The sequence below is a fragment of the Nannospalax galili genome, unplaced genomic scaffold (genome assembly GCF_000622305.1).
Source record: "Nannospalax galili isolate Female #2095 unplaced genomic scaffold, S.galili_v1.0 scaffold159, whole genome shotgun sequence".
NCBI lineage: Eukaryota > Metazoa > Chordata > Mammalia > Rodentia > Spalacidae > Nannospalax > Nannospalax galili.
In genome coordinates, this window is record NW_008343239.1 from 172120 (window position 1) to 196012 (window position 23893).

Consider the following 23893-nt stretch of genomic DNA (forward strand, 5'->3'; position numbering starts at 1 on the left):
CTCTTCCTCCAGAGTGTTGGGACTAAAGGTGTGCACCCCCAAGCCCGGCTCAACATATTTCCAATTTTTTTTTTTTTTTTTTTTCTGTCTTTTTGAGACAGGGTCCCCTGTAGCCCCAGCTGTCCTGTGTAGACCAGGCTGGCCTTGAACTCAGAGATCCGCCTGCCTCTGCCTCTGCCTCCGGAGTGCTGGGATTAAAGGCGTGCACCACCACGCCTGGCCCACCATGACTATTTTTAAGTTGAAACATCCATATGGAATTTATCAAGTTTGTATCTCCAGCTCAGATCTATGAACTTCAATTCATAACGAGTTGCCTACTTGAGATCTCTTGTCCATTACTCTCTGATATTTTTTAGCAAGACTTGTTCAAAATACAACTCCTAATTGTCCCCAAATAATTGCCTCACCACCTGAGTTCTTCCCTCAGTAAATAGTCCCTGTTAGAACACAGATGTCCCCTTTCCCTCAACATTTCATAAAACCAACCAGACTTTTCAATGAACTCCAGCTCTACAATATATCTTTTTACACATTTAGTTTTGTGTATGAGCGTTTTCCTGCATGTATGTAAGTGCACCACACATGTGCAATGCCCAAGGAGGCCAGCGGCATTGGATGCTCTGGAGTTGGAGTTACAGGTAGTTGTCAGCCACCTGAGAGGGGTGCTGGGAATTGAACTCAGTTCCTCCACAAGAGGCAATTCATGCTGTTAGCTACTGAGCCATCTCTCCAGGCCCTCATCTTATTTTTAATCATATTTATTTTCTCTGCATGTGTGTACACAAACATATGTGTGCCATGGCAGATGTGTGGAGGTCAGAGGACAACTTGTGAGAGTCAGTTCTCTCCTTCTACCATATGGGTTCCAGTGACCAAACTTGGGTCATGATGTTTGTTAGCAGGTACCTTTACCTGTGGACACATCTTGCCAGCCCTATTTTATATTTCCTTTTTGAAACATTTTTTTAAATTATTAATTATGCATATATGTGTGCATGCACCGAGACCAGAAGATGGCATCCAATACCCTCAACTAGAGTTATAGGCAGTTGTGAGCCACCATGGGTGCTGGGAATTGAGCACAGGTCCTCTGGAAGAGTAGCACGCACTTTTAACTACCAAGCCATCTCTCCAACCCCTTATTTATATATTTGATACAGGGTGTCATACAGCCCAGACTGGCCTCAAACTCATTACATACCTAAGGATGACCCTGTCTCTGATTTTCCTGCCTCCACCTCCTGATTGCAGACTTAATGAGCCAGCCCTGCAATACAGTCAAGCAAGGGAAAGACCTCCAGGAATCAGGGCTTGGTGAATGCTTAGTGCCTAAGACTGCTGAACCTCCCTATCCCACCTCAGGCCAAACGACCCTTCTGTTCTTTGCATTCTGGGACCAGGTGCATGCTCAGGGCATGTGTGTGTTACTCTCCCAGCTGAGCTTCACAACGTCCTGTCAGGGCTCATGAGCAATGGGCACAGGTCCTGCAGAACATGTTGAATGGATGGTCACCTGCATCCCAAGTGGTCCCCTTACCCCCAGACATGTTCTCAGGTCTCAACCCAAATCTTTCCAGGAGACTGACACAGTCCTAGACCTCTTCACTCATGGGGGACTGCCACTGAAGTGTCATAGTTCAGTTTTTTTATTTATGTGTGTGTACACACCTGTGTGAGTTTGTGTGTACCAGGTACTAGAAGCCAGAAGTGAGCATCAGATTCCCTGGAACTGGAGTTACAAGTGGTTGTGAGCCACCTGGTGTGGGTGCTGGGAACTGAACCCAGGTCCTCTACTAGAGCAATAAATACTCTTAACCACTGAGCCTTCTCTCCAGCCCCCCCCTTTTTTGTTTGGTTTGGGGGTGAGGTTAAGACAGGGACTCCCTGGAGCCCCAGCTGGCCTGGAACTATGTAGCCCAGGCTAGCCTCAAATTTACAGCAATCTTCCTGTCTCAGTCTCCCAACTGCCAGGGTTACAAGTGTTACCGCCATGCCCACTTCTTGTTGCTCATTCCACCTCAGTGTCTTTGTCATTCTCAGACGCCGTCTCCCTCCCAACCTCACAATCTCCCAGACCCTCCCTCCCTTTCACAAATATTTAGTGTCTCTCACATACATCTTCCTTAGTCTGTTATTGACACTACCCTACACACACACACACACACACACACACACGCCATCAGCAACAGCAGGCAAAGCACTCATGAGTCTGTGCCCTTGAGCCAGGCTTCAGGGCACAACTGTATTTCATGGAGGGCTGGAGAGATGGATCAACGGTTAAAAACACTGGCTGCTCTTGCAGAGGGCCTGGGTTCAGTTCCCAGCACTCATGAGGTAGCTAACAATTGTCCCAAACTCCAGTTTCAGGGCATCTGTCATCCTCTTCTGGCCTCCATGCACATTACATACACACAGTGCACCTACATACATAGAGGCAAAACACTTACACCCATAAAAAATTAATAAGTGTACTGCATGTGGCACAGATGAACATACCTTATAGGCATGTGTGCAGAATTTGTGTGAAAGTCTGTTCCTGGCCCTTTACTTTTTTTTGGGGGGGGGGTCTTTTTGAGACAGGGTCCTCTTGCAGCCCCAGCTGGCCTTGAACTCACTATGTAGACCAGGCAGGCCTTGAACTCAGATCCACCTGCCTCTGCCTCCCAAGTGCTGGGACTACAGGCGTGCACCACCATGCAAGGCCTGGCCCTTTACTTTTATGTGTTTTACTCATGCATGCAATGCCCAGAAGAGGATGTTGGATTCCCTTGCACCGGAGTTAAGGGTCAGTTGTTAGTCGCCATGTGGGTGCTGGGACCCAAACCTGGGTCCTCTGCAAGAGCAGACAGTGTTCTTAATCTTTAGCCATCTCTCCAGCCCCATTTCTGGTCCTTTGTATCTCATTTGTGTCTCATGAATAACTCAGTCTGAACTTGGACATGCTCATCAGTGGGGGGACCAGAGCAGCGTTTGTCTCTGGCCACTTCAGGCACTGTGGAGGCAACTGTGACAGGAGCTGGCCTGGACACCTGTCTCCTGGGAAGGATGTCAAGAGATACACAGAAATACAAGTGACCAAATGTACATGGAGCTATGAACAGATGCCCATGTCAGGGGGAGCTATCAGATGGGGGCAGGGATGGGGGGGTCCTGGGCCATCTTCCAGGCTGGAAGTCTGACTTTCACACTGATCCCTCTGTCCCAAACACCACCAGGTCATTGCAACTCATGACAAGGGACTGGAGATGCTGCTGCTGGAAAATGAATATGGAGATTCCAAATACCAGAAATTTAGGGTATTTGGTGAAGTATGACGGCTAGTAACCTGACTTCACTGCTGAGGTCTGAAGGATTTGATGAGGAATCAAAGCACTGGGAGCAATTGCAAGCAGAGGGTAATGCATGTGCAAAGGGCCTGTGGTAGGGCAGTGGCAGTCACTGGTCTTGTTGTAAAGTGATATGAGGCCCAGGAGCCTGCAGAGAAAGGGCAGCATGGCTGAAATAAAGTCACTGTTCCAGAGTTTGACAAAGTTCAGGGGCTCCCAGCTGAGAGAAGGAGTCCAGCGAGGTAGAGGGAACCTGGCCTCTGAGATGGACAGACATGGACAGCAATGATGACCCGTGCCCGGAACAGCAGGGTCTACCTCCACTGCAGACAAACAAGTGGAGAATGCCACGAGGAACCACTCTCAGAGCAAGTGTGACAGAGGATGCAAAAGAGCAGCTGGAAGAAAGCTCAGCAACTAATAACCAGAGCAGACAAAGCTGGGGCTGGGAGCGGCGTTCCATGAGAGAGCACTTGCCTAAAACTCACCAGTGTGGAAGGGTTGAGGTTTGGCTCAGCAGAAGAGCATTTGCCTAGAATCCCCCAATGAGGGGCTGGGGGTGTGGCTCAGTGGTGCAGTGCTTGCAGTGCTTGACAACCATGTGAAAGTCCCTGGGTTCCATCCCCAGCACTGAGGTAGGAAAGAAAAAAATAAGCAGCCTAGTTCAAAAGGAACCAGAAACTGAGTATCTGACTCCTGGAAGCTACCCTTCTGGCACCACTTCCTCCAGGAAACGACTCAGACACTTTCCCACCTTAAAACCAGTTTTAAGCAGCTAAGTGGCTAACGCCAAACTTCCCATGTGCTTGCTTCCTCCAGCCACCAGGGGGCGCCCCAGCCGAGCTGGACCGACTGGCTGTGTCAGTTTCTCCACTGTCCAGTCCTGTGTATTCCACTCTGATTCCTGGTGTGCAGAGTAGGAACTAGGGAAAGCTACATCGAGACTAATGTGGTGAAAGAAGCCAGTTTGCACAGGAAGACTGGAAGCCCTTTCTCACCTTGGCATCATCTAACGAACAGAGCATGCGCCAAACCAGATCTCTGTGAGTTCAAGGCCACCCTCATCTACATAGTGAGTTCCAGGACAGCTGGGGCTACAGGGAGACCCTGTCTCAAAAAAGATTTGGTTCCATCCCCAGCACTGAGGTAGGAAAGAAAAAAATAAGCAGCCTAGTTCAAAAGGAACCAGAAACTGAGTATCTGACTCCTGGAAGCTACCCTTCTGGCACCACTTCCTCCAGGAAACGACTCAGACACTTTCCCACCTTAAAACCAGTTTTAAGCAGCTAAGTGGCTAACGCCAAACTTCCCATGTGCTTGCTTCCTCCAGCCACCAGGGGGCGCCCCAGCCGAGCTGGACCGACTGGCTGTGTCAGTTTCTCCACTGTCCAGTCCTGTGTATTCCACTCTGATTCCTGGTGTGCAGAGTAGGAACTAGGGAAAGCTACATCGAGACTAATGTGGTGAAAGAAGCCAGTTTGCACAGGAAGACTGGAAGCCCTTTCTCACCTTGGCATCATCTAACGAACAGAGCATGCGCCAAACCAGATCTCTGTGAGTTCAAGGCCACCCTCATCTATATAGTGAGTTCCAGGACAGCTGGGGCTACAGGGAGACCCTGTCTCAAAAAAGATTTAAAAAAAAATACTAAACAGGGAGTGGTGGGAGGCTTTGGGGGCTCCTTCCTCAGCTCTCTAGCCCGCTTCTATTATGGTCATGACTTTCCTTCCTTAGCAAGCTGTCAATTTCTATTCCATGCCTAACTTAAAAGCTCGACCATTCCTCCATCTCTCCTGGGTATTGCAGTGCCTTTCACTTAGCCAGTATGAACTATTTTTATTTTAAACGCTAACATTTCCTTGAGCTTCCTTCTGAAACCATTTCTAAACTTTATTAATGAGACTAAATCCCCGAAGAGAAATCTCAGCTTCCCTGGTAAAACTAGTGCCTCAGTCCTACCAGACAAACAAGCAGAGACCTCATATCTACAGAGGGAGCAGGGGCAGGAAGATGCCTGTAATCAGCAGTCAAGAGACTGAGGCAGGCGGATCAGAAATTCCAGGCCAGCCTGAGCTGCTACTTAGGAAGACCCCGAATCAAAAAAAAAAAAAAAAAAAAAAACAAAAAACAAGAAAAAAAAAACCCGCCCGCCCCGGGGGGTTCATTGAGAAAACCCCAAAAAAAAAAAAAAAAAAAAAAAAAAAAGTCAAAACACTCAGCCAGGTGTGGTGGTGCATGCCTTTAATTCCAGCACTCAGGAGGCAGAGGCAGGTAGATCTGTATGAGATCAAGACCAGCCTGGTCTACAAAGGTAGATCCAGGTCAGCTGGGGCTACCTGGGAGAAACCTTGCCTTTAAAGAAAAAAACAAAAAACAAAAGCCAAAACAGTTGGGTGTGGTAGGACAGGCCAATAGTCCCAGCAAAGGCAGATTGAGGCCAGCCTGGTCTACATAACAAGTTCCAGGCCAGCTTGGTGGGATATAGAAAGACCCTGTCTTTAAAAAAAAAAACAAACCTAGCAGACAAGAGGGAGGCTCATCACTCAGCAAAGGCCTCAATCAGTAGTCCATGGAAACCACCCAGTTTATCGTGACCAGGGGCCAAGTGCAGGTTCAAGTCTTGTCGATTAAAAATCTGACCTCAGTGCCCAGCTGTCTCTTCAAGATTTTCCTAATCTACGTTGCTCCCAGTCTGCAAACCATGAGGTCACCTCCCTCAGGACCCTGACACACAACCCCACACTAAAATTTGAGGGACCATATCCATGCTGAGAGATTCTGGAAAAATTTATACAAAAAGTTAAAACTACAATGTTCTTACCACCTCAACTCTAACAATGTGGTACATAATACATTTGCAGTCTGCTGCGATGTTATGAAACCACCACCTTGGTCCAAATTTTTAGAAGAAAACTATATTCTTTTAAAGAAAATGCAAATATCTTCCAAGGGGGGGACTTAATTTAAGTCAAATCATTTCGTTTTGTGGTGGGGCCTGATACACAGTGGGCATGCACAGGTGCTCCCCCCAGTCAGGTGGGCAGAGCCCCCCACCCCCATCGTGGTCCAATCCTGCGGCTGGAATTGTGAGGCCGAGGATGCCTGGGCCACCCTCAAGCCAGGAGCCAGAGATGGGGGGAAATAGTTTCTGAAATGACCCATCAAGGCCAGGGGCCAAATCATGTTCCCAAGATTTCGCTCCTGGCTCTGTAATCCCACACAAATAAGGCATCCTGCCCACCCTCCTGCAGGCCCTGACCTTCGGCTCCTTCCCAGTTGAGAGAGGCAGCACCTGCTGAGAACTAGCTGAGGAAGGAGACCCACAGCCTGTCCCAGGGCCTCAGGGTGCAGGGGGTCCTGGAACCCAAAGCCGGGTGATGGTTCCCAGCGAAGGGAAGTGGCTTGAGGAGGCACGAAGGTGAATAAATAGAAATCGCTTCTTCGCGGGGGTCCAGCCCCTGCGGAAGGGACAGCAGCTCGGTGGGAGGTGGGGCAGGAAGGTAGACACTCGTGGGCCACCTCTCCAAACCGCCCTCCCACACCGCCCGCGGCTGCTGCTCAGAGCTCAGTCACGTGCACAGCCGGTGAGGGAAGCGGGCCAGGCCCGAGGCGCCGCAGGTGGCAGCGGCGGCAGAGCAGGTGCCCCTCCAGGGGGTAGCAGCGGCGTCCATCCTCCCCGCTCAGCTGCAGCCCGCAGTCCTGCGGAAGAAAGCACAACCAGAACCCCAGTAAGCGAGGGCACGGCATCCTAACCCAGACCTGAGCGGGTGGGTAAGATTTGCAGGCCTCCACAGCAAGGGGGAAGCAGGTGTGTATACACACACACACACACACAGAGCAAGGGGGAAGCGGGTGTACACACACGCACACACAGAGCAAGGGGGAAGCAGGTGTATGCACGCACACACACACACAGAGCAAGGGGGAAGCAGGTGTGTGTACACACACACACACACACACACGCATAAAAAAAAACATGCAGGGCCATGCAGGGCATGGTGGCGCACCCCTTTAATCCCAGCACTCTCCGGAGGCAGAGGCAGGCAGATGGCTGTGAGATCAAAGTCAAATCTGGGATGGTCTAAAAAAGGAGTTCCAGGCCACCTGGGCTACATAATGAAACTGTCTAAAAAACATTAAACACATACATACACATACACATACACACACACACACACACACACACACAATTTATATTGCCAACAGCCAGGTCTGGTGGCCATACCAGTAATCCCAGCATTCTGGAAGTAGAGGCAGAAGGATAACGGCTACATAGTATGACTATATGTCAAATACATATGTCAAAAGAACAACAACAAAAAAAAAAAAACCTGCACAGATCTATCTGAGTATGGTAGCACACAACTATAATCCCAGCACTCAGGAGGCTAAACTAGGAGACTGGGTTTGAGGCCAGTCTGGCTATCAAGAAAAAAAAAAAATCCAAAGCCTGGGGACGTAGCTCAGCAGTAGAGTCCTGGTATAACATGCACAAGGCTCGGTGTCCCCGTACACACCCCTCTTGGAGCCCCTCCTTTGATCCCGACTTCAGGCTGCCTCTGGTTTTACCCTGTCAGAGTAACAGAACCAGATTCCACTCCCACCTCTGACCAGGAACCAGACAGGCTAAGCTGTACATACTGATTCTCAGAGCCTGCGGGACAGTCAAGGCAGGTGTGCTAGTAGCAATGACTGGCACCTTCACACAACCTAGAATCACCTGAAGAGATTCTCAACTGATTAACTCTTTATTAGCTTGTTCTGTGGGTGTGTCTGTGGAGGACTGCCTTCACTGTTCATTGAAGCACAAGGGCCCGGCCCACTGTGGGCAGCACCATCCTGTGGTAAGTCGTCCTGGGCTATGTAAGAAAGCTACCTGAGCATTGAGCCTGAGCGGGCCAGCAAGAGGTGGTCTTCCATGGTTCCTGCCTGGAGTTCCTGCCCTGACTTCCCTCCATGATGGACTCTGACCTAAGTGGAAGCCAAATAAACCCTTTCCTCCCCTAGTTACTTTTGGTCATGGCGTTTGTCAGAGCAACAGAAAGCAAACTAGAACAGCAGGTCACTGATTCCTGAGAAAAGGCAGCCAGTCAGATGAGCCCTACAACTGCCCACCTCTCAGCTGCCCAAAGCCCAGCAGTTTCCTTGAGGTGAGTCAGAGTCTGGGGAAGGCAAGGAGAGCAGAATCTACAGGACCAGGCAGAGGAGAGGGCCTGTCTAAAAGAAGTAGTAAGGCCGGGCATGGTGGCGCACACCTTTAATCCCAACACTTGGGAGGCAGAGGCAGGCGGATCTCTGTGAGTTCAAGGCCACCCTGGTCTACATAGTGAGTTCCAGGCCAGTTGGGCTACAGGGAGACCCTGTCTCAAAAAGACCAAAAAAAAAAAAAAAAAAAATCACAGACACACAGACACACACACCTTTGTACTTAAGCACACTCTTTATTGACTCAAAATGCCCTTCTTACTGCCTGTTTGGCTAACTCTTATTTGTCCTTCAAATCTTAGCTTGTGTGTCACCTCTTCCAGAAAACCTTCATTTTCCAAGGATCTGACAAGTCACTTCAACAGCACACATCCCCTTATATGACTACTGCCAGCCCACATCCCCGTCTACCCTGCTTTTATAACCCCAACACCCCACACAGTGAAAACAGTGATTATGTGAGAGAGAAATGGGCTGAGAGCATGTGTCCACAAGAAAGGAGGGCTCACTAGGGGAGATGGAAGGACAGAACTCAAGTCATGAAAGAGGAGGTGGGCCCAGGAATGGACACCCAGGGCGAAGGAACCTGCAGGGGAGGAGCTGCCCAGTCAGCAGCAGAGGGCCAGCGCTCACCTCACAGTGGTAACATTCCACATGGTAGTCTCTGTCCATGGACACCACACGAATGGTTGTCTCACAGCCCTGAAGAAAGAGGCAGGATTCACACACAAGCCCCCTGGAACTGGAGAATGTGACTGGACAGTCAGAGCACTCCTTTCCGCCACATGCTCTTGACACAGCGGATGCACATGGACATGGTATTTCAGCAGATACCCACACATGTATGTGCGTGTGCCCGGAGCATCCTGATGTGACCATAAGAGGGTTCACATGAATGTCAGTGCATGCATGCCATTTTCAGTTCTCCAGGGCCAGGACACTCACTGCCAGCTGTTTCCTCAGGAAGCAGCCTTGGATAGACACGGTTCACCAGACTGAGTGCTGAAAGGCCAAAGCCTTTGTCTGCTCCTCCAGCCCGGGCCACTCAACCTCACTGCAGAGCTGAGTAAGCCCAGTGAGCAGTCCTTCCTCCACAGGGAATGGAGCAGATGGCAACAATGGGTCTCCATACAGGAGGGGCTGCCACTTCCCTGGAGTTTACCCTAGGAACAGCTGCCCCCACCCCTGCGTGCTGTGCCCTCCATATCCCACAACCCTGAGGAATACAGAGTGAGGCCACCTCTCATCCCTCCCACTGTGGCCCAGGATCTGAGGCAGAGCAGCAGGAGCAGGCAGAACCTTGAAGCCAAGCACCTGCTACCTCCAGGTGAGTCGTTCCTACCTGTGCAGGGAGGATGGGGCGGGCACAGGAGGCACATTTGGGTGCAAACACCCTGGAAGAACAAAGGGAAGCAGGTGTGAGCAGCTGAGGGAGCAGGGCAGAGGGCACCAGGCCAGGCCTCCACAGAGCTCAAGGTCAGGCTCAAGCAGGAGGCCCTCCCTCCTGTGGACACCCAGGAGGGCGCAGCTTGTGGCTCTTGTTTCTGGCACTTGATGCACCTCCAGGTTCACCTCCTCCCTCCCGCCTCCTCTGGGATGGCTTCAGACTCTCTCCAGCCATCTCCTATGCATTTCCTTAGTTTCCAGGCTGGAGCCATCCTTAGCTGAGACCTCTGCGCCACCCTGAGTACCAGGGACAAATGCTGACACTAATCTCAAAAAGCAGCAGCCCAGGCCCAGAACCCCGAAGCCTGAGCCTGGAGCCACGGTAGGGGAATGAAACAGTTCCCTCTGTAGCCCAGAGCTCCTCCCCTGGGAAGGGCTAGCTGGAAGGGAGCAATCAGAAGAGGCCCCATGGGAGGAAGAGTGTGCACACGAGCCAAGGCAGAGAGAGGCATGAGTGGCTGGGAGCTAAACTGCCCACAAGCGATGATCAGAAAGCACAAGTAAGCCTTGCCCGGCTCTCACAACTTGAGTGTAAAATGTCCCCCAGGCTCATGTTTGAACACTTGTTCCCCAGACGGTACAGCTCTTTGGGGAGGCTGTGGAACCTTTCTGAGGTAGGACGGAGCTGGTGGAAGTGGATCACTAGAGAGTCTTAGTGATTATAGCTCAGCACAGGTTCCTTCCTAATGTCTCTTCTTTCTGGTCCACCAAGATGTAAGGTGTCCCATCTTCCGCCTCCCATCACCAAAGCCCAAAGCTGCCCCAACACCACGCTTTCAGCACCTGGCCTTGCCCATCATGGTGGACTGCCTGTACCTTCTGAAGGTGGGCACAAATGGCCCTCTCCTCCCTGTCGTCGTTCTGTTCAGGCCTCTATCACAGCAACGGGGAAAGTCACTAATACACCCACCCCAGGATGGGAAAAGACCAGGAACCAGAGAAGCAGAGACAGGCAAGAAACGCTCCGAGGGCCACTGCGCCGCTCTCAGGCAACTCACGTGTGGTAGTCTCTGACACAGTAGATGTTGTTCTCCACATCCACAGTGAAGGGTACCCCATCCAGACACTCATTGCACACAGAGCAGCGAAAGCAGCCGGGGTGGTAGGACTTGCCAAGGGCCTGCAGGATCTGGGGGGAGGCACTGAAGGGTCAGCACAGGCGGGAGACTCAGCACTGTCCCTCAGAGGCTCCGGCTCAGGGCATCCCATGGTCTAGAACAGGTGAGGGCAGGGTCCTCAGGCCCCACCCAGGTTGGGGGGGGGCTCCAGGAGGCTGGGGAGGGTCTCACCATCTCCATGATGAGGTGTCCACACACGCTACACTTGTCAGCTGTTTGCTGGAACCCGGAGTACTGGGAGGGGACACAGGATCCAGGACGTCACGTGACAAAGGGGCACTCACTGCCTGCTGGCCTCAGGTCTGCTTGAGTCCGAAGGAGGATCCCGCCCCTGCTCCCACCCATGGCTTGGCTAGCGACGCAGTGTGGACTCACCAGGAAGTCCTCCTGGCAGTACACCTTCTCGCCCACGTTATAGAAGGCCTTCCCACGGAGTCGTCTCCCTGTAAGGAGGGGATGAAGAGGAAGGCCCTGGAATTCTGGGATCAGGGATGGAGCCTGCCTGGCACCTCTCAGTAGTCTTTCCCAGCAGATGAGAGGATCAACCATGGATGTATTTTTAAACATCCCTTGAACACTATGTTGCTCTTATGAATATTTCAAGTCACACCTGTAACCCCAGCACTCCAGAGGCAAAGGTAAGAGGATCCCCAAGTTTTAGGCCAGCCTGGGCTACAAAGTAATACCTACCACCAAAATTTTTTTTTTTTTGGTCTTTTTTGAGACAGGGTCTCCCTGTAGCCCCAGCTGTCCTGGAACTCACTATGTAGACCAGGTTGGCCTCGAACTCACAGAGATCCACCTGACTCTGCCTCCCAGGTGCTGGGATTAAAGGTGTGCACCACCATGCCCCACATAACTTTATTTTTATGTGTATAAATATTATGCTTGCATGTATGTAAGTACACCCATGTCATGCAATACCCAGAGAGGCCAGAAGAGGGCATCAGATCCCCTCAAACTGCAGTTACAGTTATTAGAAACCATATGGGTGCTGGGATTCAAACCTGGGTCTTCTTCAAGAGCAGCTAGTGCTCTTTATATATATTTTTTATGTGTATGAGTACATTGCCTACATGTGAGTGCATCTGTGCCGTGCAATGCCATGGAGGTCCCCAAAACTGGAGTTTAGATGGTTTGTAGCCACCATGTGGGTGCTGGGAATTGAACCCGGGTCCTCTGCAAGAGCAGTCAGTGCTCTTAACCGCTGAGCCATCTCTTCAGCCCCAGAACAACTCTTCTTTATCCATGAACAGAAGTACAAGTTTCACTACGAACATCAAAAGTACAACTCTTTCACCTACTAGGAAAGATGGCTCAGCAGTTAACAGCACTGGCTGCTCTTGCAGAGGACCCAGGTTTGGTTCCCAGCACCAACATGGCAGGTAACAACTGTCTGTAACTCCAGTTCCAGAGGATCTGATGTCCTCTTCTTGCCTCCATGGGCACTGAACCCATGTGGTGCACTTAAATACATGCAGGAAATATATACATAAAATAAAACTAAATAAAAAAAAATTAAAGAAAACCTAAGCTACAGCAGACCTGGCATCCTCATCAGTCTGAAGGTGACACTACTAACAAGAAGGAACCTCAACCTGATGAACAGAACTGGTGTGAAATGCACAGCTACTACGTAAAGATGTTCATGAAATAGTGAACCATCTACCTCTTTATTTGTCTTGTGGCTTGGTAAGGAAGTCCACACCTGTAATCCCTGAACTCAGGAGGCAGAGGCAGGAGTTCAGGGTCACCTGAGTTATACAGCAAGACCCTATCTCAAAAAGCCAAGAACTACAATAAAGAAAAAGAAAAGCTGGGTATGGTGGTGCATGCCTTTAATCCCAGCTCTTGGGAGGCAGATCCTCTGTTGAGTTTGAGTCCAGCCTGGTCTACAGAATGAGTTCCACGCACCTGGGGCTACAGGGAGACCCTGTCCCAAAAATCAAAAAAAAAAACCAAAAACCAAAAAACAACAACCACCAGGGGTCTGGAGAGATGGCTCAGCAGTTAAGAACACTGGCTGCTCTTGCAGAGGACCCAGGTTCAATTTCTGGCACCCATATGGCAGCTAACAACCATTCTTAACTCCAGTTCCAGGGGATCTGATGACCTTTTCTGACCTCTGTGGGCACTGCACAACATACGTGCACTTACATATATGCATGTAATACATTCATACACATAAAATAAAAACAATAAATAAAATTCAAAAAAAAAAAAACTTTGAGAGAACTCAAAAGACCCTGGCACAGACACCACAGTGAGAAGCCAATTCCCCATCCTATCTCAGATATCTTATGGGCAGAGGCTGAGTGTGCTCATCCTGGATTCTCTTTTCAAGAATGCTTGCAGACTGAACGCCTTGAAAGAGAGATCATCTCCCTCAGAGGAAGTGGTAGGTTTGTTTACTGTTCAGTATCACAAAGATAAGTTCCTCAGGGACAAAGGTCAGGAAGCTGTGGTGACAGCCTTTTATAAAATGTTGGGATCACCCCCCCTCGTTTGGTGGGCATGCCTGCAGGTCCACCTTCTCAGGAGGCTAAGGCAGGATTGCTGAAGCCAAGGAGTCTGAGGTCATCGTAGGCAACCCGTGAGTCTGCACCTCTGGTCAGCATCATGGAAAGTACTGTACTCATTTTCTTTGCTTTTTTTTTAAAACAGGGTCTCCCTATAGCCTCAGCTAGAACTTGCTATATAGACCAGGCTGGCCTCAAACTCACAAAGATCCCCCTGCCTCTGCCTCCCAAGTGCTGGGACTAAAGGCGTGCACCACCAGGCCCGGCTATTGTACTCATTTTCAAATGATATGGATGCAATCTCCGCCATCTTTTTATTTTTTGTTAGAAATCAATAGGCCAATTCTAAAACTTATATAAAATGTGTATACAAGGCCGGACATGGTGGCGCACGCCTGTAGTCCCAGCACTTGTGAGGCAGAAGCAGGCAGATCTCTGAGTTCAAGGCCAGCCTGGTCTACAGTGAGTTCCAGGCCAGTTGGGGCTACAGGGAGACCCTGTCTCAAAAAGACAAAAAAAAAAAGTGTATACAGAAAATGAAAAGGGGTGCTGGGAAGACAGTTCAGCCCATACTACCTACCGGTCATGCAAGCATGCAGACCTGAGTTCAATCCCCAGCACCCACATAAAAAGCCAGGTGGCACACTTGCAGTCCCCATGCTGGCATGTTGGGGAGGAGATGCAGGAGAATCTCTGGAATTTGATGGCCAGCCAGCCAGGCTAGCCTAATTGGTGGTCCTCAGGTTCCAGAGAGAGACCCTATCTCAATTATTTTTATTTTAGGTGTAGGAGTGTTTTGCCAGCATGTATTTAAGTACATCTGTGTCATGCAATGCCCAAGGAGGCCAGAAGAGGGCATCGGATCACCTGGAACCAATGGCTGTCAGCCATCATGTGGGTACTGGGAACTGAACCTGGGTCCTCTGCAAGAGCAGCCAATGCTGCTCTTAACCTCTAAGCCTTCCCTCCAGCCTCCATACTGAGAAACAAGAAAAGAAAAAAAGAAAAAAGAGGTGGATGGCTCCTGAGGACCAACATCTAAGGCTGACCTGTGGCTTCCACACTCATGTGGGTATACACACTCACACACACACAAACAATATGAACTTGTTATCAATCTAAACATGAAAGTGAACAGACTAAACAGAGTGTAGTGACTCACGCCTGTAATTCCATCACTTGTGAACCTAAAACAGGAGGATCACTTCAAGTTTTAGGTCAGTCTGGGCAATATAGGAAGTCCATGGCTCAAAAAAATTAAAAATAAATCAGAGAAAAACATGCTAGCAACTTAGGAGCTGCAGATATAGCTCAGGTGGTAGAGTGCTTGCCTAGCATGCACCAAGCCCTGGGCTCAATCCCCAGCTTTGCATAAAACAAGGAGAGCCGGCACCCACTGGCTCTCCCACTGGGGGTGATCCAGCACTGGGAGCAGAGGACAGAGGATCAGAAGCTCAAAGACAACTCAGGACAGAGCAGGTTTGAAGCCAGCATTGGCTTTGACAGACTGTGCCTCGAAAGAGGAAGGAGAGAGGGAGGGAGAAAGGAAAGGAGGGAGGGTGTGTGGGTTAACAACCTGAAGTTTCTAGAAAAAAATATGACAGTATCTTGTGACTAAAGAATTCTTAAAGTCACAGAAAGCGGGCTTACTAGGCGTGCACCTTCCCAGCACTTGGGAGGCAGAGGCAGGCAGATCTCGGTGAGTTCAAGGTTAGCCTGGTTTACATACAGTTCCAGGCCTGCTGGGGCTACAGGGAGACCTTGTCTCAAAAAAAAAAAAAAAAAGAAAGAAAGCAGGCTTGGGATACAGCTCAGTGATGGGGTACTTACCTATTGTATAATTCAACCTCTAGTACAGCAATAATAATGTTTATAATTATCATTGTTATCATTATAATAAACCATAGCCAGCAGTTATCATTAATACAAAACTGACAAATTTGGCATAGCCAAAATTTTAAATTTCTCAGCTGGACTGGTGGTGCACACCTTTATTCCCAGTGCTTGGGAGGCAGAGGCAGGTGGAGTTCTAGGCCAGCCTGGTCTAAATAGTGAGTTCCAGGCCAGCTGGGGGTACAGGGAGACCCTGTCTCAAAAAGAACCCCCCCAAAAGAAGTTATGTTAATGGCCCAAAAGTAAACAATAAGATGCTCATTGGAGAAATGCATATTATAGCCATAGTGAAATACCATCCGTTAGAATGGTTATTTAGAAAGACCACAGTGCCAATTATTGGCAAATGTAGAACAGCTCAACTCTTACATTTCTAAGGGACTGTAAAATGGTACAACCCCTCTGGAAAACAATTTGGCAAGTCTCTTACAAAGTTAAACATACACTTACCCTATGACCCAGAAATTCCACTCCTTGGAATTTACTCAAGAGAAATGAAAACATATGTGTACAAAGTGAACTCTACAAGAATGTTCACAGCACAATCTAGCCTCTATCAACAATTAAATGGAGAAACAAACTGTGGTCTGTTCATACAATGCATTGCTGTTCAGCAATAAGAAGGGGTAAGCTACTGATATATGCAACACGGATTTAAAGGGAAAAAAAAAGAATCACCATTATGAGAGAAGTTGCCCTAAAGATAACCCCAAATCCAAGGGCAACTCAGCAGAGCTAATCACCGCCTGAGCTACTAGGGCAGCCCCAGCCTGAAGGAGTCCTATCTCAGCCCCAGTTGATTGAATAAACAGTCTTGGAGTTGAAGCCTCAACAGCTTCCCATTTATCTGCAGCTAAAAGCTTCCAAGAAATAGCAGATTCAATCTGGAAACTAGGCACCAGAAGGCAAGGAAGTAAAGACCCAGAGGGCAGAAAGCGCAGGCTGACCAGGGCTTCTGGTGGGAATTCAGAGGAAGCCCGATATGCTACAAGAGAAAAAAAATACTGGCCGGGCGTGGTAGGGCACACTTTTAATCCCATCACTCTGGAGGCAGAGGCAGGTGGATCTCTGTGAGTTCAAGGCCAGCCTGGTCTACATAGTGAGTTCCAGGCCAGCTGGGGGCTACAGGGAGACCCTGCCTCAAAAAGACCAGGGTGTCGCGGGGGAACCAAGTCCTTTTTTGACTTCTTAAACACTGGTGCCAAAGTTGTGTGTGTGTGTGTGTGCACATGTGTACATGCTTGTGGAGACCAGAGGTCTAGTCACATGTCTTTCTCAATTGCTCTCTACCTTATTTTTTGAGACACAGTCTCTCAATGAACCTACAATCTATAGATTTAAATAGACTGGCTGGCTGGTCAGCAAGCCCCTGGGATCCTCCCATCTGTCTCCCCAGCACTGGGGTTACAGGCCCAGGCCTCTGGATGAAGGGGCTTGATTGAACTCAAGATCCCACGCCTGTGCAACAATCATGTCACTGACTGAGCCATCACTCCAGACCTGGAAGAAATATTTTAAAAAGATAATCCCTATGGGGCTGGAGAGATGGCTCAGTGGTTAAGAGCACTGACTGCTCTTGCAGAAGACCCAGGTTCGAATCCCAGCACCCACATGGCAGCTAACAACTGTCCGTAACTCCAGTTCCAGGGGAATGCGACAGCCTCTCTGTCTTCCACGGGCATTGCATGACACGGGTGCACTTACCTACATGCAGGCAATACACGGATACACATAAAAATAAATATTTTTTTTTAAAAAGTGTGCCAATGAGATGGCTCAGGGGGTAAAGGCACTTGGCCACACAAGCCCAAAGATCTGAGTTCAATCCCCAGGAAGCTGTAAAGGTGGAAGGAGAAAACCAACTCTACAAAGGTATCCTCTGACCTCCACTGCGCATCATGATGGGTGCCTGCTCACACACCAGGCACACACCCACAACAATAATAAAAGTGTTAATTAAAAGACTATAGAAATGGGGAAATTAGTCACAGTGTGCAGTGTCCAGTGAACAATACTTACATAGTGGTAATAAACTTGGAGCATTGACTTAACCAAGTGATGGGAGAATGTGAGGTGTAAGAGACATTCTTCATTTCATGGTAAAAGCAAGTAACTGGGTCTAAAACTGACACCTCAAGAAAGAATAGAACACACGCAGAGACACAGAGGTGTCTGGTTGCTTTGGAGACAGGGTCACCCTATGTTCCAGGCTGGCCTTGAACTCTGCCCTGCCTCAGTCTCCCAAGTGCCAGGATGGCAGGCACCGTGCCCAAGTCTAAGTGGTTCTCTGTTCTTGCAGAAATAGCTTCTCAGTTATGTTCCAGGCTGGCCTTGAACTCTGCCCTGCCTTAGTCTCCCAAGTGCCAGGATGGCAGGCACAAACCACCGTGCCCAAGTCTAAGTGGTTCTCTGTTCTTGCAGAAATAGCTTCTCAGAACTATTTTGACTTAACACTATGCATTACACTGTGATAAAATAAAATATCAAAATATTTCATACAAATAAAATGTCTGCTTGGAGGCAAATTCTGTAAAAAAAAAAGAGTGCAGATTTATTACAGTGATTAGATTACTTGCTTTTCTTCTTTTTATAACTTCGTCTAACTTAAAGTATGACGTTTATTATGTATTTGTTTTCCTTTTTTTTTGTGGTGCTGGGAATGGAACCTAGGACCTCCTGAATGCCAGGCAATCTCTATCACTGAGCCATATTCCCAGGCCTTGTTTTTGTTTGAGACAGGACTTTGCTATATAGCAACTTAGACTTGGCTGGCCTGGAGCCTTTTTTAATGCATATTAGTGTTTTTCCTGAATGTATGTTGAGCATACCCACGTCAGGGCTGGAGAGATGACTTAGTGGTTAAGAGTGCTGACTGCTCTTGCAGAAGACCCGGGTTCAAATCCCAGCACCCACATGGCAGCCAACAGCCATTCATAACTCTAGTTCCAGGGGATCCGACACCTCTTCTGACCTCTGTGGGCACTGCATGACACAGGTGCACTTATATACGTGCAGGCAGTACAAGAACTACACATAAAATAAAAATAATAAAAATATTTGAAAAAAAATGTTTTAAATATTTTATCGTTTTTATTTTATGTGTATGCGTGTATTGCCTGCATGTAGGTAAGTGCACCCGTGTCCTGCAATGCCCACGGAGGACAGAAGAGGCTGTCAGATCCCCTGGGACTGCAGTTATGGACAGTTGTTAGCTGCCATGTGGGTGTTGGGATTTGAACCTGGGTCTTCTGCAAGAACACTCAGTGTTCTTGACCACTGAGCCATCTCTCCAGCCCCCACCCCACAAATATTTTTATAGTACATCCATGTCATGTAATGTCCACAAAAGCCAGAAGAGGGCATCACATCCCCTAGAACTTGAGTTACAGGTAGTTGTTAGCTACCATGTAGGTGCTGGGAACTGAACTCAGGTCCTCTGCAAGAGCAGCCACTGCTCTTAACTGCTGAGCCACCTCCCCAGTCCCCGACCTAGAACTTGGAATCCTTTTGCCCCGGCATCCCAAGTGTTGGCATTACATGTGTGAACTACCATACCTGGCAACATGTATGGTTTAGAATGTGTGCAACACAGGAACAGTTAAAAGAAATATTAATCCCATGTCCAGATTGATACAAGTCCCCCCTCACTCCACAACCCATCCCTCCTAGGCAGATACCAGTACCCTGAGTGGATGAAGGCACTACAGTTAGCCCCTGAGGGTGAGCCTTCCCTATGGCCTGCAGAAGATCCCTTGAGGGATTTCATGGCTAACCTCCTCAGGTCCTAGGAGCTCTCTCAGGGGCCTGGGCTTCCCACACAGGTCAGGTCCAGGGAAGAAGGGGGCACAAGCCACCTTCATGGGGAGACTGTAGTCAGCCAGTCCCCTCATACCCCTGAGCTGACTGGTCCCTTTGCCTGAAACTTAGCAGCAAGGGGGGTGAAAGGGGCCAGGGAGGTGGTTACCTACCACAGGAGTCACAGATGAAACAGTCGGTGTGATACAGGCTCCCCATGGCCTGGCACGCCTGCCTCGCTCCGTAGATGCCAAGCCCACACTTGATGCAGATGCCTGTGAGGGAGGATGGGAGAGCAGCAGCTGGCACCAGCACCTCCTGGTCTAATGCCGCCCACCCATCTGATCCTGGGCAAGTTAATTTTCCCAGGCCTCCAGGTTTCCAGTGACTAACAGGGGGTTAATAAGGGTATTGTTATGGGTTAAATGTGGAATGTCCCCCACAGGCTCCTGTTCTTAGCACCAGTCTGGCGGCACTCTTTTGGAAAGTTATGGAAACCTTGGGATATAGTGACTAGCTGGTGGACGCCCACTAGGGGCAGGTATTGAAGATGGGAGTCCAGCCCTGCTTCTGACCCAAACATTGTGCTTCCTTTCTGCTGAGATGTGAGGAGCTGCCACCTCACACTCCTGTCACTATAAACAAAGTAGCAGCAGCAGCCACCAAGCTCTCCTCGACACGATGCAGAGTATGAAATCACAAGGCAAAGTAAGTCCTCCCATAAGAGGCTTCTGCCGGGTATCTGGTCACAGCAACTAGAAAAGTAACAAACACAGGCACCACTCAGGGTCAGTTACTGCTGTCTGAGGATTCAAGAAACTTCATGGAGCACCTGGTACAGCCAGAGCCTGACAGGCCGACCTTCATCTAATGCATCTAGACCTAGAAACATCATTTTACACCCCTCCATAATCAGACCAAGGGAAAAAAATTCTTTTTTGCTGTCTATGAAAAAAATATTACTATTTAAAATCAAATATGTACTTTCTGACCCCAACACAAAGAACAAAATTCACTCTCGGGTTGTCATGGCCCCTCCCCAGGTGACTGTTTCCCCATTAGGTACAAGGTTCAAATATTCCCTTGTTCATTCAGCACAGACATGAGTACCTGCCTTCTGGTACTGCAGTGCAGCAAAGTCCCACCCCCCCCAAGGAGCATGTATTCCAGAGGAGGAATACACAGCAGCGGTTACATAATGACAGGTGAGCAGCATACAGTGAGGCACGCCTTTAACTCAGGAGACTGAGGCAGGAGGATAGATGACAGCAGTTAAGAGCACTGGCTGCTCTTGCAGAGGACCCAGATTCAGTTCCAAGCAGCTCACAACCACCTGTAACTCCAGCTCAAGTCCAAATGCCCTCTTCTGGCCCCTGCATGCACCTGCACACATGTGATGTATATAAGACAAGCAGATGCGCATGTGCACACACACACACAATTTTTTGTTGTTCTTTATGAGACAGGGTCTCCCTGTAGCCCCAGCTGGCCTTGAACTCACAGAGATCCACCTGCCTCTGCCTCCCAAGTATTGGGATTAAAGTCGTGTGCCACCATGCCCAGCTTGTGACTATTTTTTTTAATCAAAAAAAATTATTAAAAAAAAAAAAGAACTAATCTATGGCAGCTGGGCATGGTGGCACATGCCTGTAGTCCCAGTACTTGGGAGGCAAGTCAGATACAGTGGGCTTGAAGCCAGTTTAGGTTACACAAGACCCTGAATAAAAGCAAAACAAAAATTAAAGCTAGAGGGATGGGTATGTTGGTACACGCCTGTAATCCAGGCACTTGGGGAGGATAAAGGAAGAGCATCTCGGGTTCAAGGTCAGCAACTTCCAAGATAGAACAGGCAGCATAACAAGACAGCCTGAGAAAAACAAATAAATCTAGGAGCTGGGGCTTTAGTTCCACGGGAGACTGCATGCCTAGCAAGTAGAAAGCCCTCTCCCCTCAAAAAAAGAATGTCTTCGGGGTATATGATCTTTACAGGATGCACAGGGAAGGACCCTCTGGAAAGGTAGTGTTCATATCAAGAACTGAAGGAAGGGAAGTATGAGAGCTCCTGTGCAGGGATCTGGGAATACTGGATGGAACTGGGGACCCCAGCAGGCCAGGTAAGGATGAGAAAGAAGAGAGCTGACTGTTAGGAGGATGCCTGGCTCTGAACTTAGGGCACTCTGAGACCAGCCCTCCAGGAGACCCCAAACACAGGACCTTCACAGTTACCCATGGTCCCCCAGTCCCCACAGGGGACGCAGATGGTGCCCACCTCCCACTGCCCTCTGAACCCTAAGTCTTCTGGCTGCTCCAAGACACACTCTCCCTCCCAAAACAGGCTGAGCATCCCTTATCTGAAATGCTTGGAAATGCAAGTGTTTCAGATTTTGGAATATTTGTTGTTATTGGTTTTTTTTTTTTCTTCTGGATTCCAAAATATTTACATAGAATTTAAACACCCTGAATCCAAAATGGTCCAAAATCTGAAAGTTTTTGAGTGTTATAATGACATTCAATGAAGTTTTGGATTTCTGGGCTGGGAATAAAAATCTGGTAGAGCACTTGCCCAGACTGTATAAGGCCCTAGGTTCACTCCCCAGTATCCAGGAGCAGGGAGGAAGAAGGAAAGAGACCAATTGGAAGATTCCCACAGGTAGCTGTGGCTTTGCTGGGTCTCCCTGGGCAGTCCAATCCCACCCAATCTCTCTTTACTCACGCTGCTCTGGCTCTCCTGCTCTAGCCCAGACTTTCCTGACTGCTTGCTGATCCACCTCCCAGGGGACCCCAGACACCCCACATCCAGGGGGAGCTCCAGATGTACCCCTCAAACTGTTCTAGGCTTCCGTTTCCTCACAGGAAATAGTATTTGTGTGCCCAGATCCCAGGTGTTCCTTTCTCACTGACCTACAACCCAACAACGACATACCTACTAACATCTTTTCTATTTAAAAAAAAAAAAAAGGTTTTTTTTGTCTTTTTGAGACAGGGTCTCCCTGTAGCCCCAGCTGTCCTGGAACTCACTATGTAGACCAGGCTTCCAGGCTGTCTTGAACACACAGAGATGCGCCTGCCTCTGCCTCCTGACTGCTGGGATTAAAGGCGTGAGCCACCACACCCGGCCTTACATTATTTTTTATTATTACATTTATTTACTCTGTGTGCTTGCGCATGTACTTGTGCATACATGCCACTATACACATGTGGAGGTCAGAGGGCAACTCTCAGGAGTCTGTTTCCTCTCTTCCTTGATCATGTGGGTCCCAAGGGTTGAACTCAGACCATCAGGCTTGGGCAGCATGCCGCGTCATCTTGCCAGCTCTTTTTTTTCCTCTTTGAGATAGGTGTTTTGGTTTTGGTGTTTTTGAGAGAAGATCTCACTATGAAGCCCTGGCTGGCCTGGAACTCGCTATGTAGACCAGGCTGGCCTTGAATTCTCAGAGATCCACCTGCCTCTGCCTCCCAAGCGCTCGGATTAAAGGATGCACCACCAACCCGGCCTGTTCCTACATCTTGACCACTCCTTTCTCTCACTGGTCTGCTTAAAAATGAGACTAGTGCCAGGCGTGGTGGTGCACGCCTGTAGTCCCAGTGAGTTCCAGGACAGCTGGGGCCACCGGGAGACCCTGCTTCAAAAAAAGACCAAAAAAAAAAAAAAAAAAAAAAATGTGACTAGCAGCCCAGCACAGTGGAGCACACCTTTAATCCCAGCACTCGGGAGGCAGAGGCAGGTGGATCTCTGTGAGTTCGAGGCCAGCCTGGTCTACATAGTGAGTTCCAGGACAGCTGGGGCTACAGGGAGACCCTGTCTCAAAAAGACCAAAATAAAAAAAGAATGTGACTAGCATACTTCTTAGTCCCCAAACACAGCCAGACTCCCTAAGATAAGAGATTCTCCATCAGCTTGGAGAATCTGACCTTCTCATCTCCATGATTAAGTAATTGCAATCAACGTGAAAGAGGGCTTGGGGATGTAGCTCAGTTGGTAGAGTGCTTGTCTAGTATGCATGAAGCCCTAGGTTCAATCCCCAGCACTGCATAAAATTGGGTATGGTGGGCCACACCTGTAATCCCAGGACTCAGGAAGTGGAGGCAGGAGAATCATAAATTCAAAGTTACTGGTCATCCTACCTAGGGAGTTCAAGGTCAGCCAGTGCTACATGAAAACCCTGTCAAAACAGGAAAACTGAAAGGCCAACAGACCTGGTGTATGCCTGAACTCCCGCACTCAAACAACAGAGGCAGGGGGATCATGCAAGGTTCGAGACCAGCTTGATCTACACTGTGATGTCCATGCCAGCCAAGGCTACAATAACAAGGGTAGACAGGTAAGGGGGAAGCTTCTATCCACCTGCATTAACTTCTGGGTTGTACTTTATTTTTCTCTAAACATGTACCTGGACTGCTTTAATAAAACTACACCAAGGAATGGCCAGATGTGGTGGTGCACATCTGTAATCTCATCATTCAGGAAGCTGAGGCAGGAAGATCATGAGTTCTAGACCAGTTTGAATTACAGAATGAGATGCTGCCTCAAAAAAAAAAGTGAGCCTGCAGCATGAGACACTTCAGAAATTAAAAGGGAGGGAGGGAG

The 23893-nt window shown here is 48.9% G+C and overlaps 1 protein-coding gene across 1 annotated transcript in view; it reads right to left on the reverse strand.

Moving 5' to 3' along the window:
• Nucleotides 1-6093: 6093 nt before the first annotated feature.
• Nucleotides 6094-23893, reverse strand: part of Wtip (WT1 interacting protein) — a gene marked incomplete at its 5' end in the record, with an annotated part of 23259 nt that continues 5459 nt past the window's right edge. Inside the window, 7 exons of the mRNA XM_017799747.1 lie at nucleotides 6094-7028; nucleotides 9168-9236; nucleotides 9877-9928; nucleotides 10979-11109; nucleotides 11270-11332; nucleotides 11474-11541; nucleotides 19479-19580. Coding sequence (XP_017655236.1) covers nucleotides 6888-7028; nucleotides 9168-9236; nucleotides 9877-9928; nucleotides 10979-11109; nucleotides 11270-11332; nucleotides 11474-11541; nucleotides 19479-19580 — 626 coding nt within the window. The remainder of the gene's footprint in view (nucleotides 7029-9167; nucleotides 9237-9876; nucleotides 9929-10978; nucleotides 11110-11269; nucleotides 11333-11473; nucleotides 11542-19478; nucleotides 19581-23893) is intronic.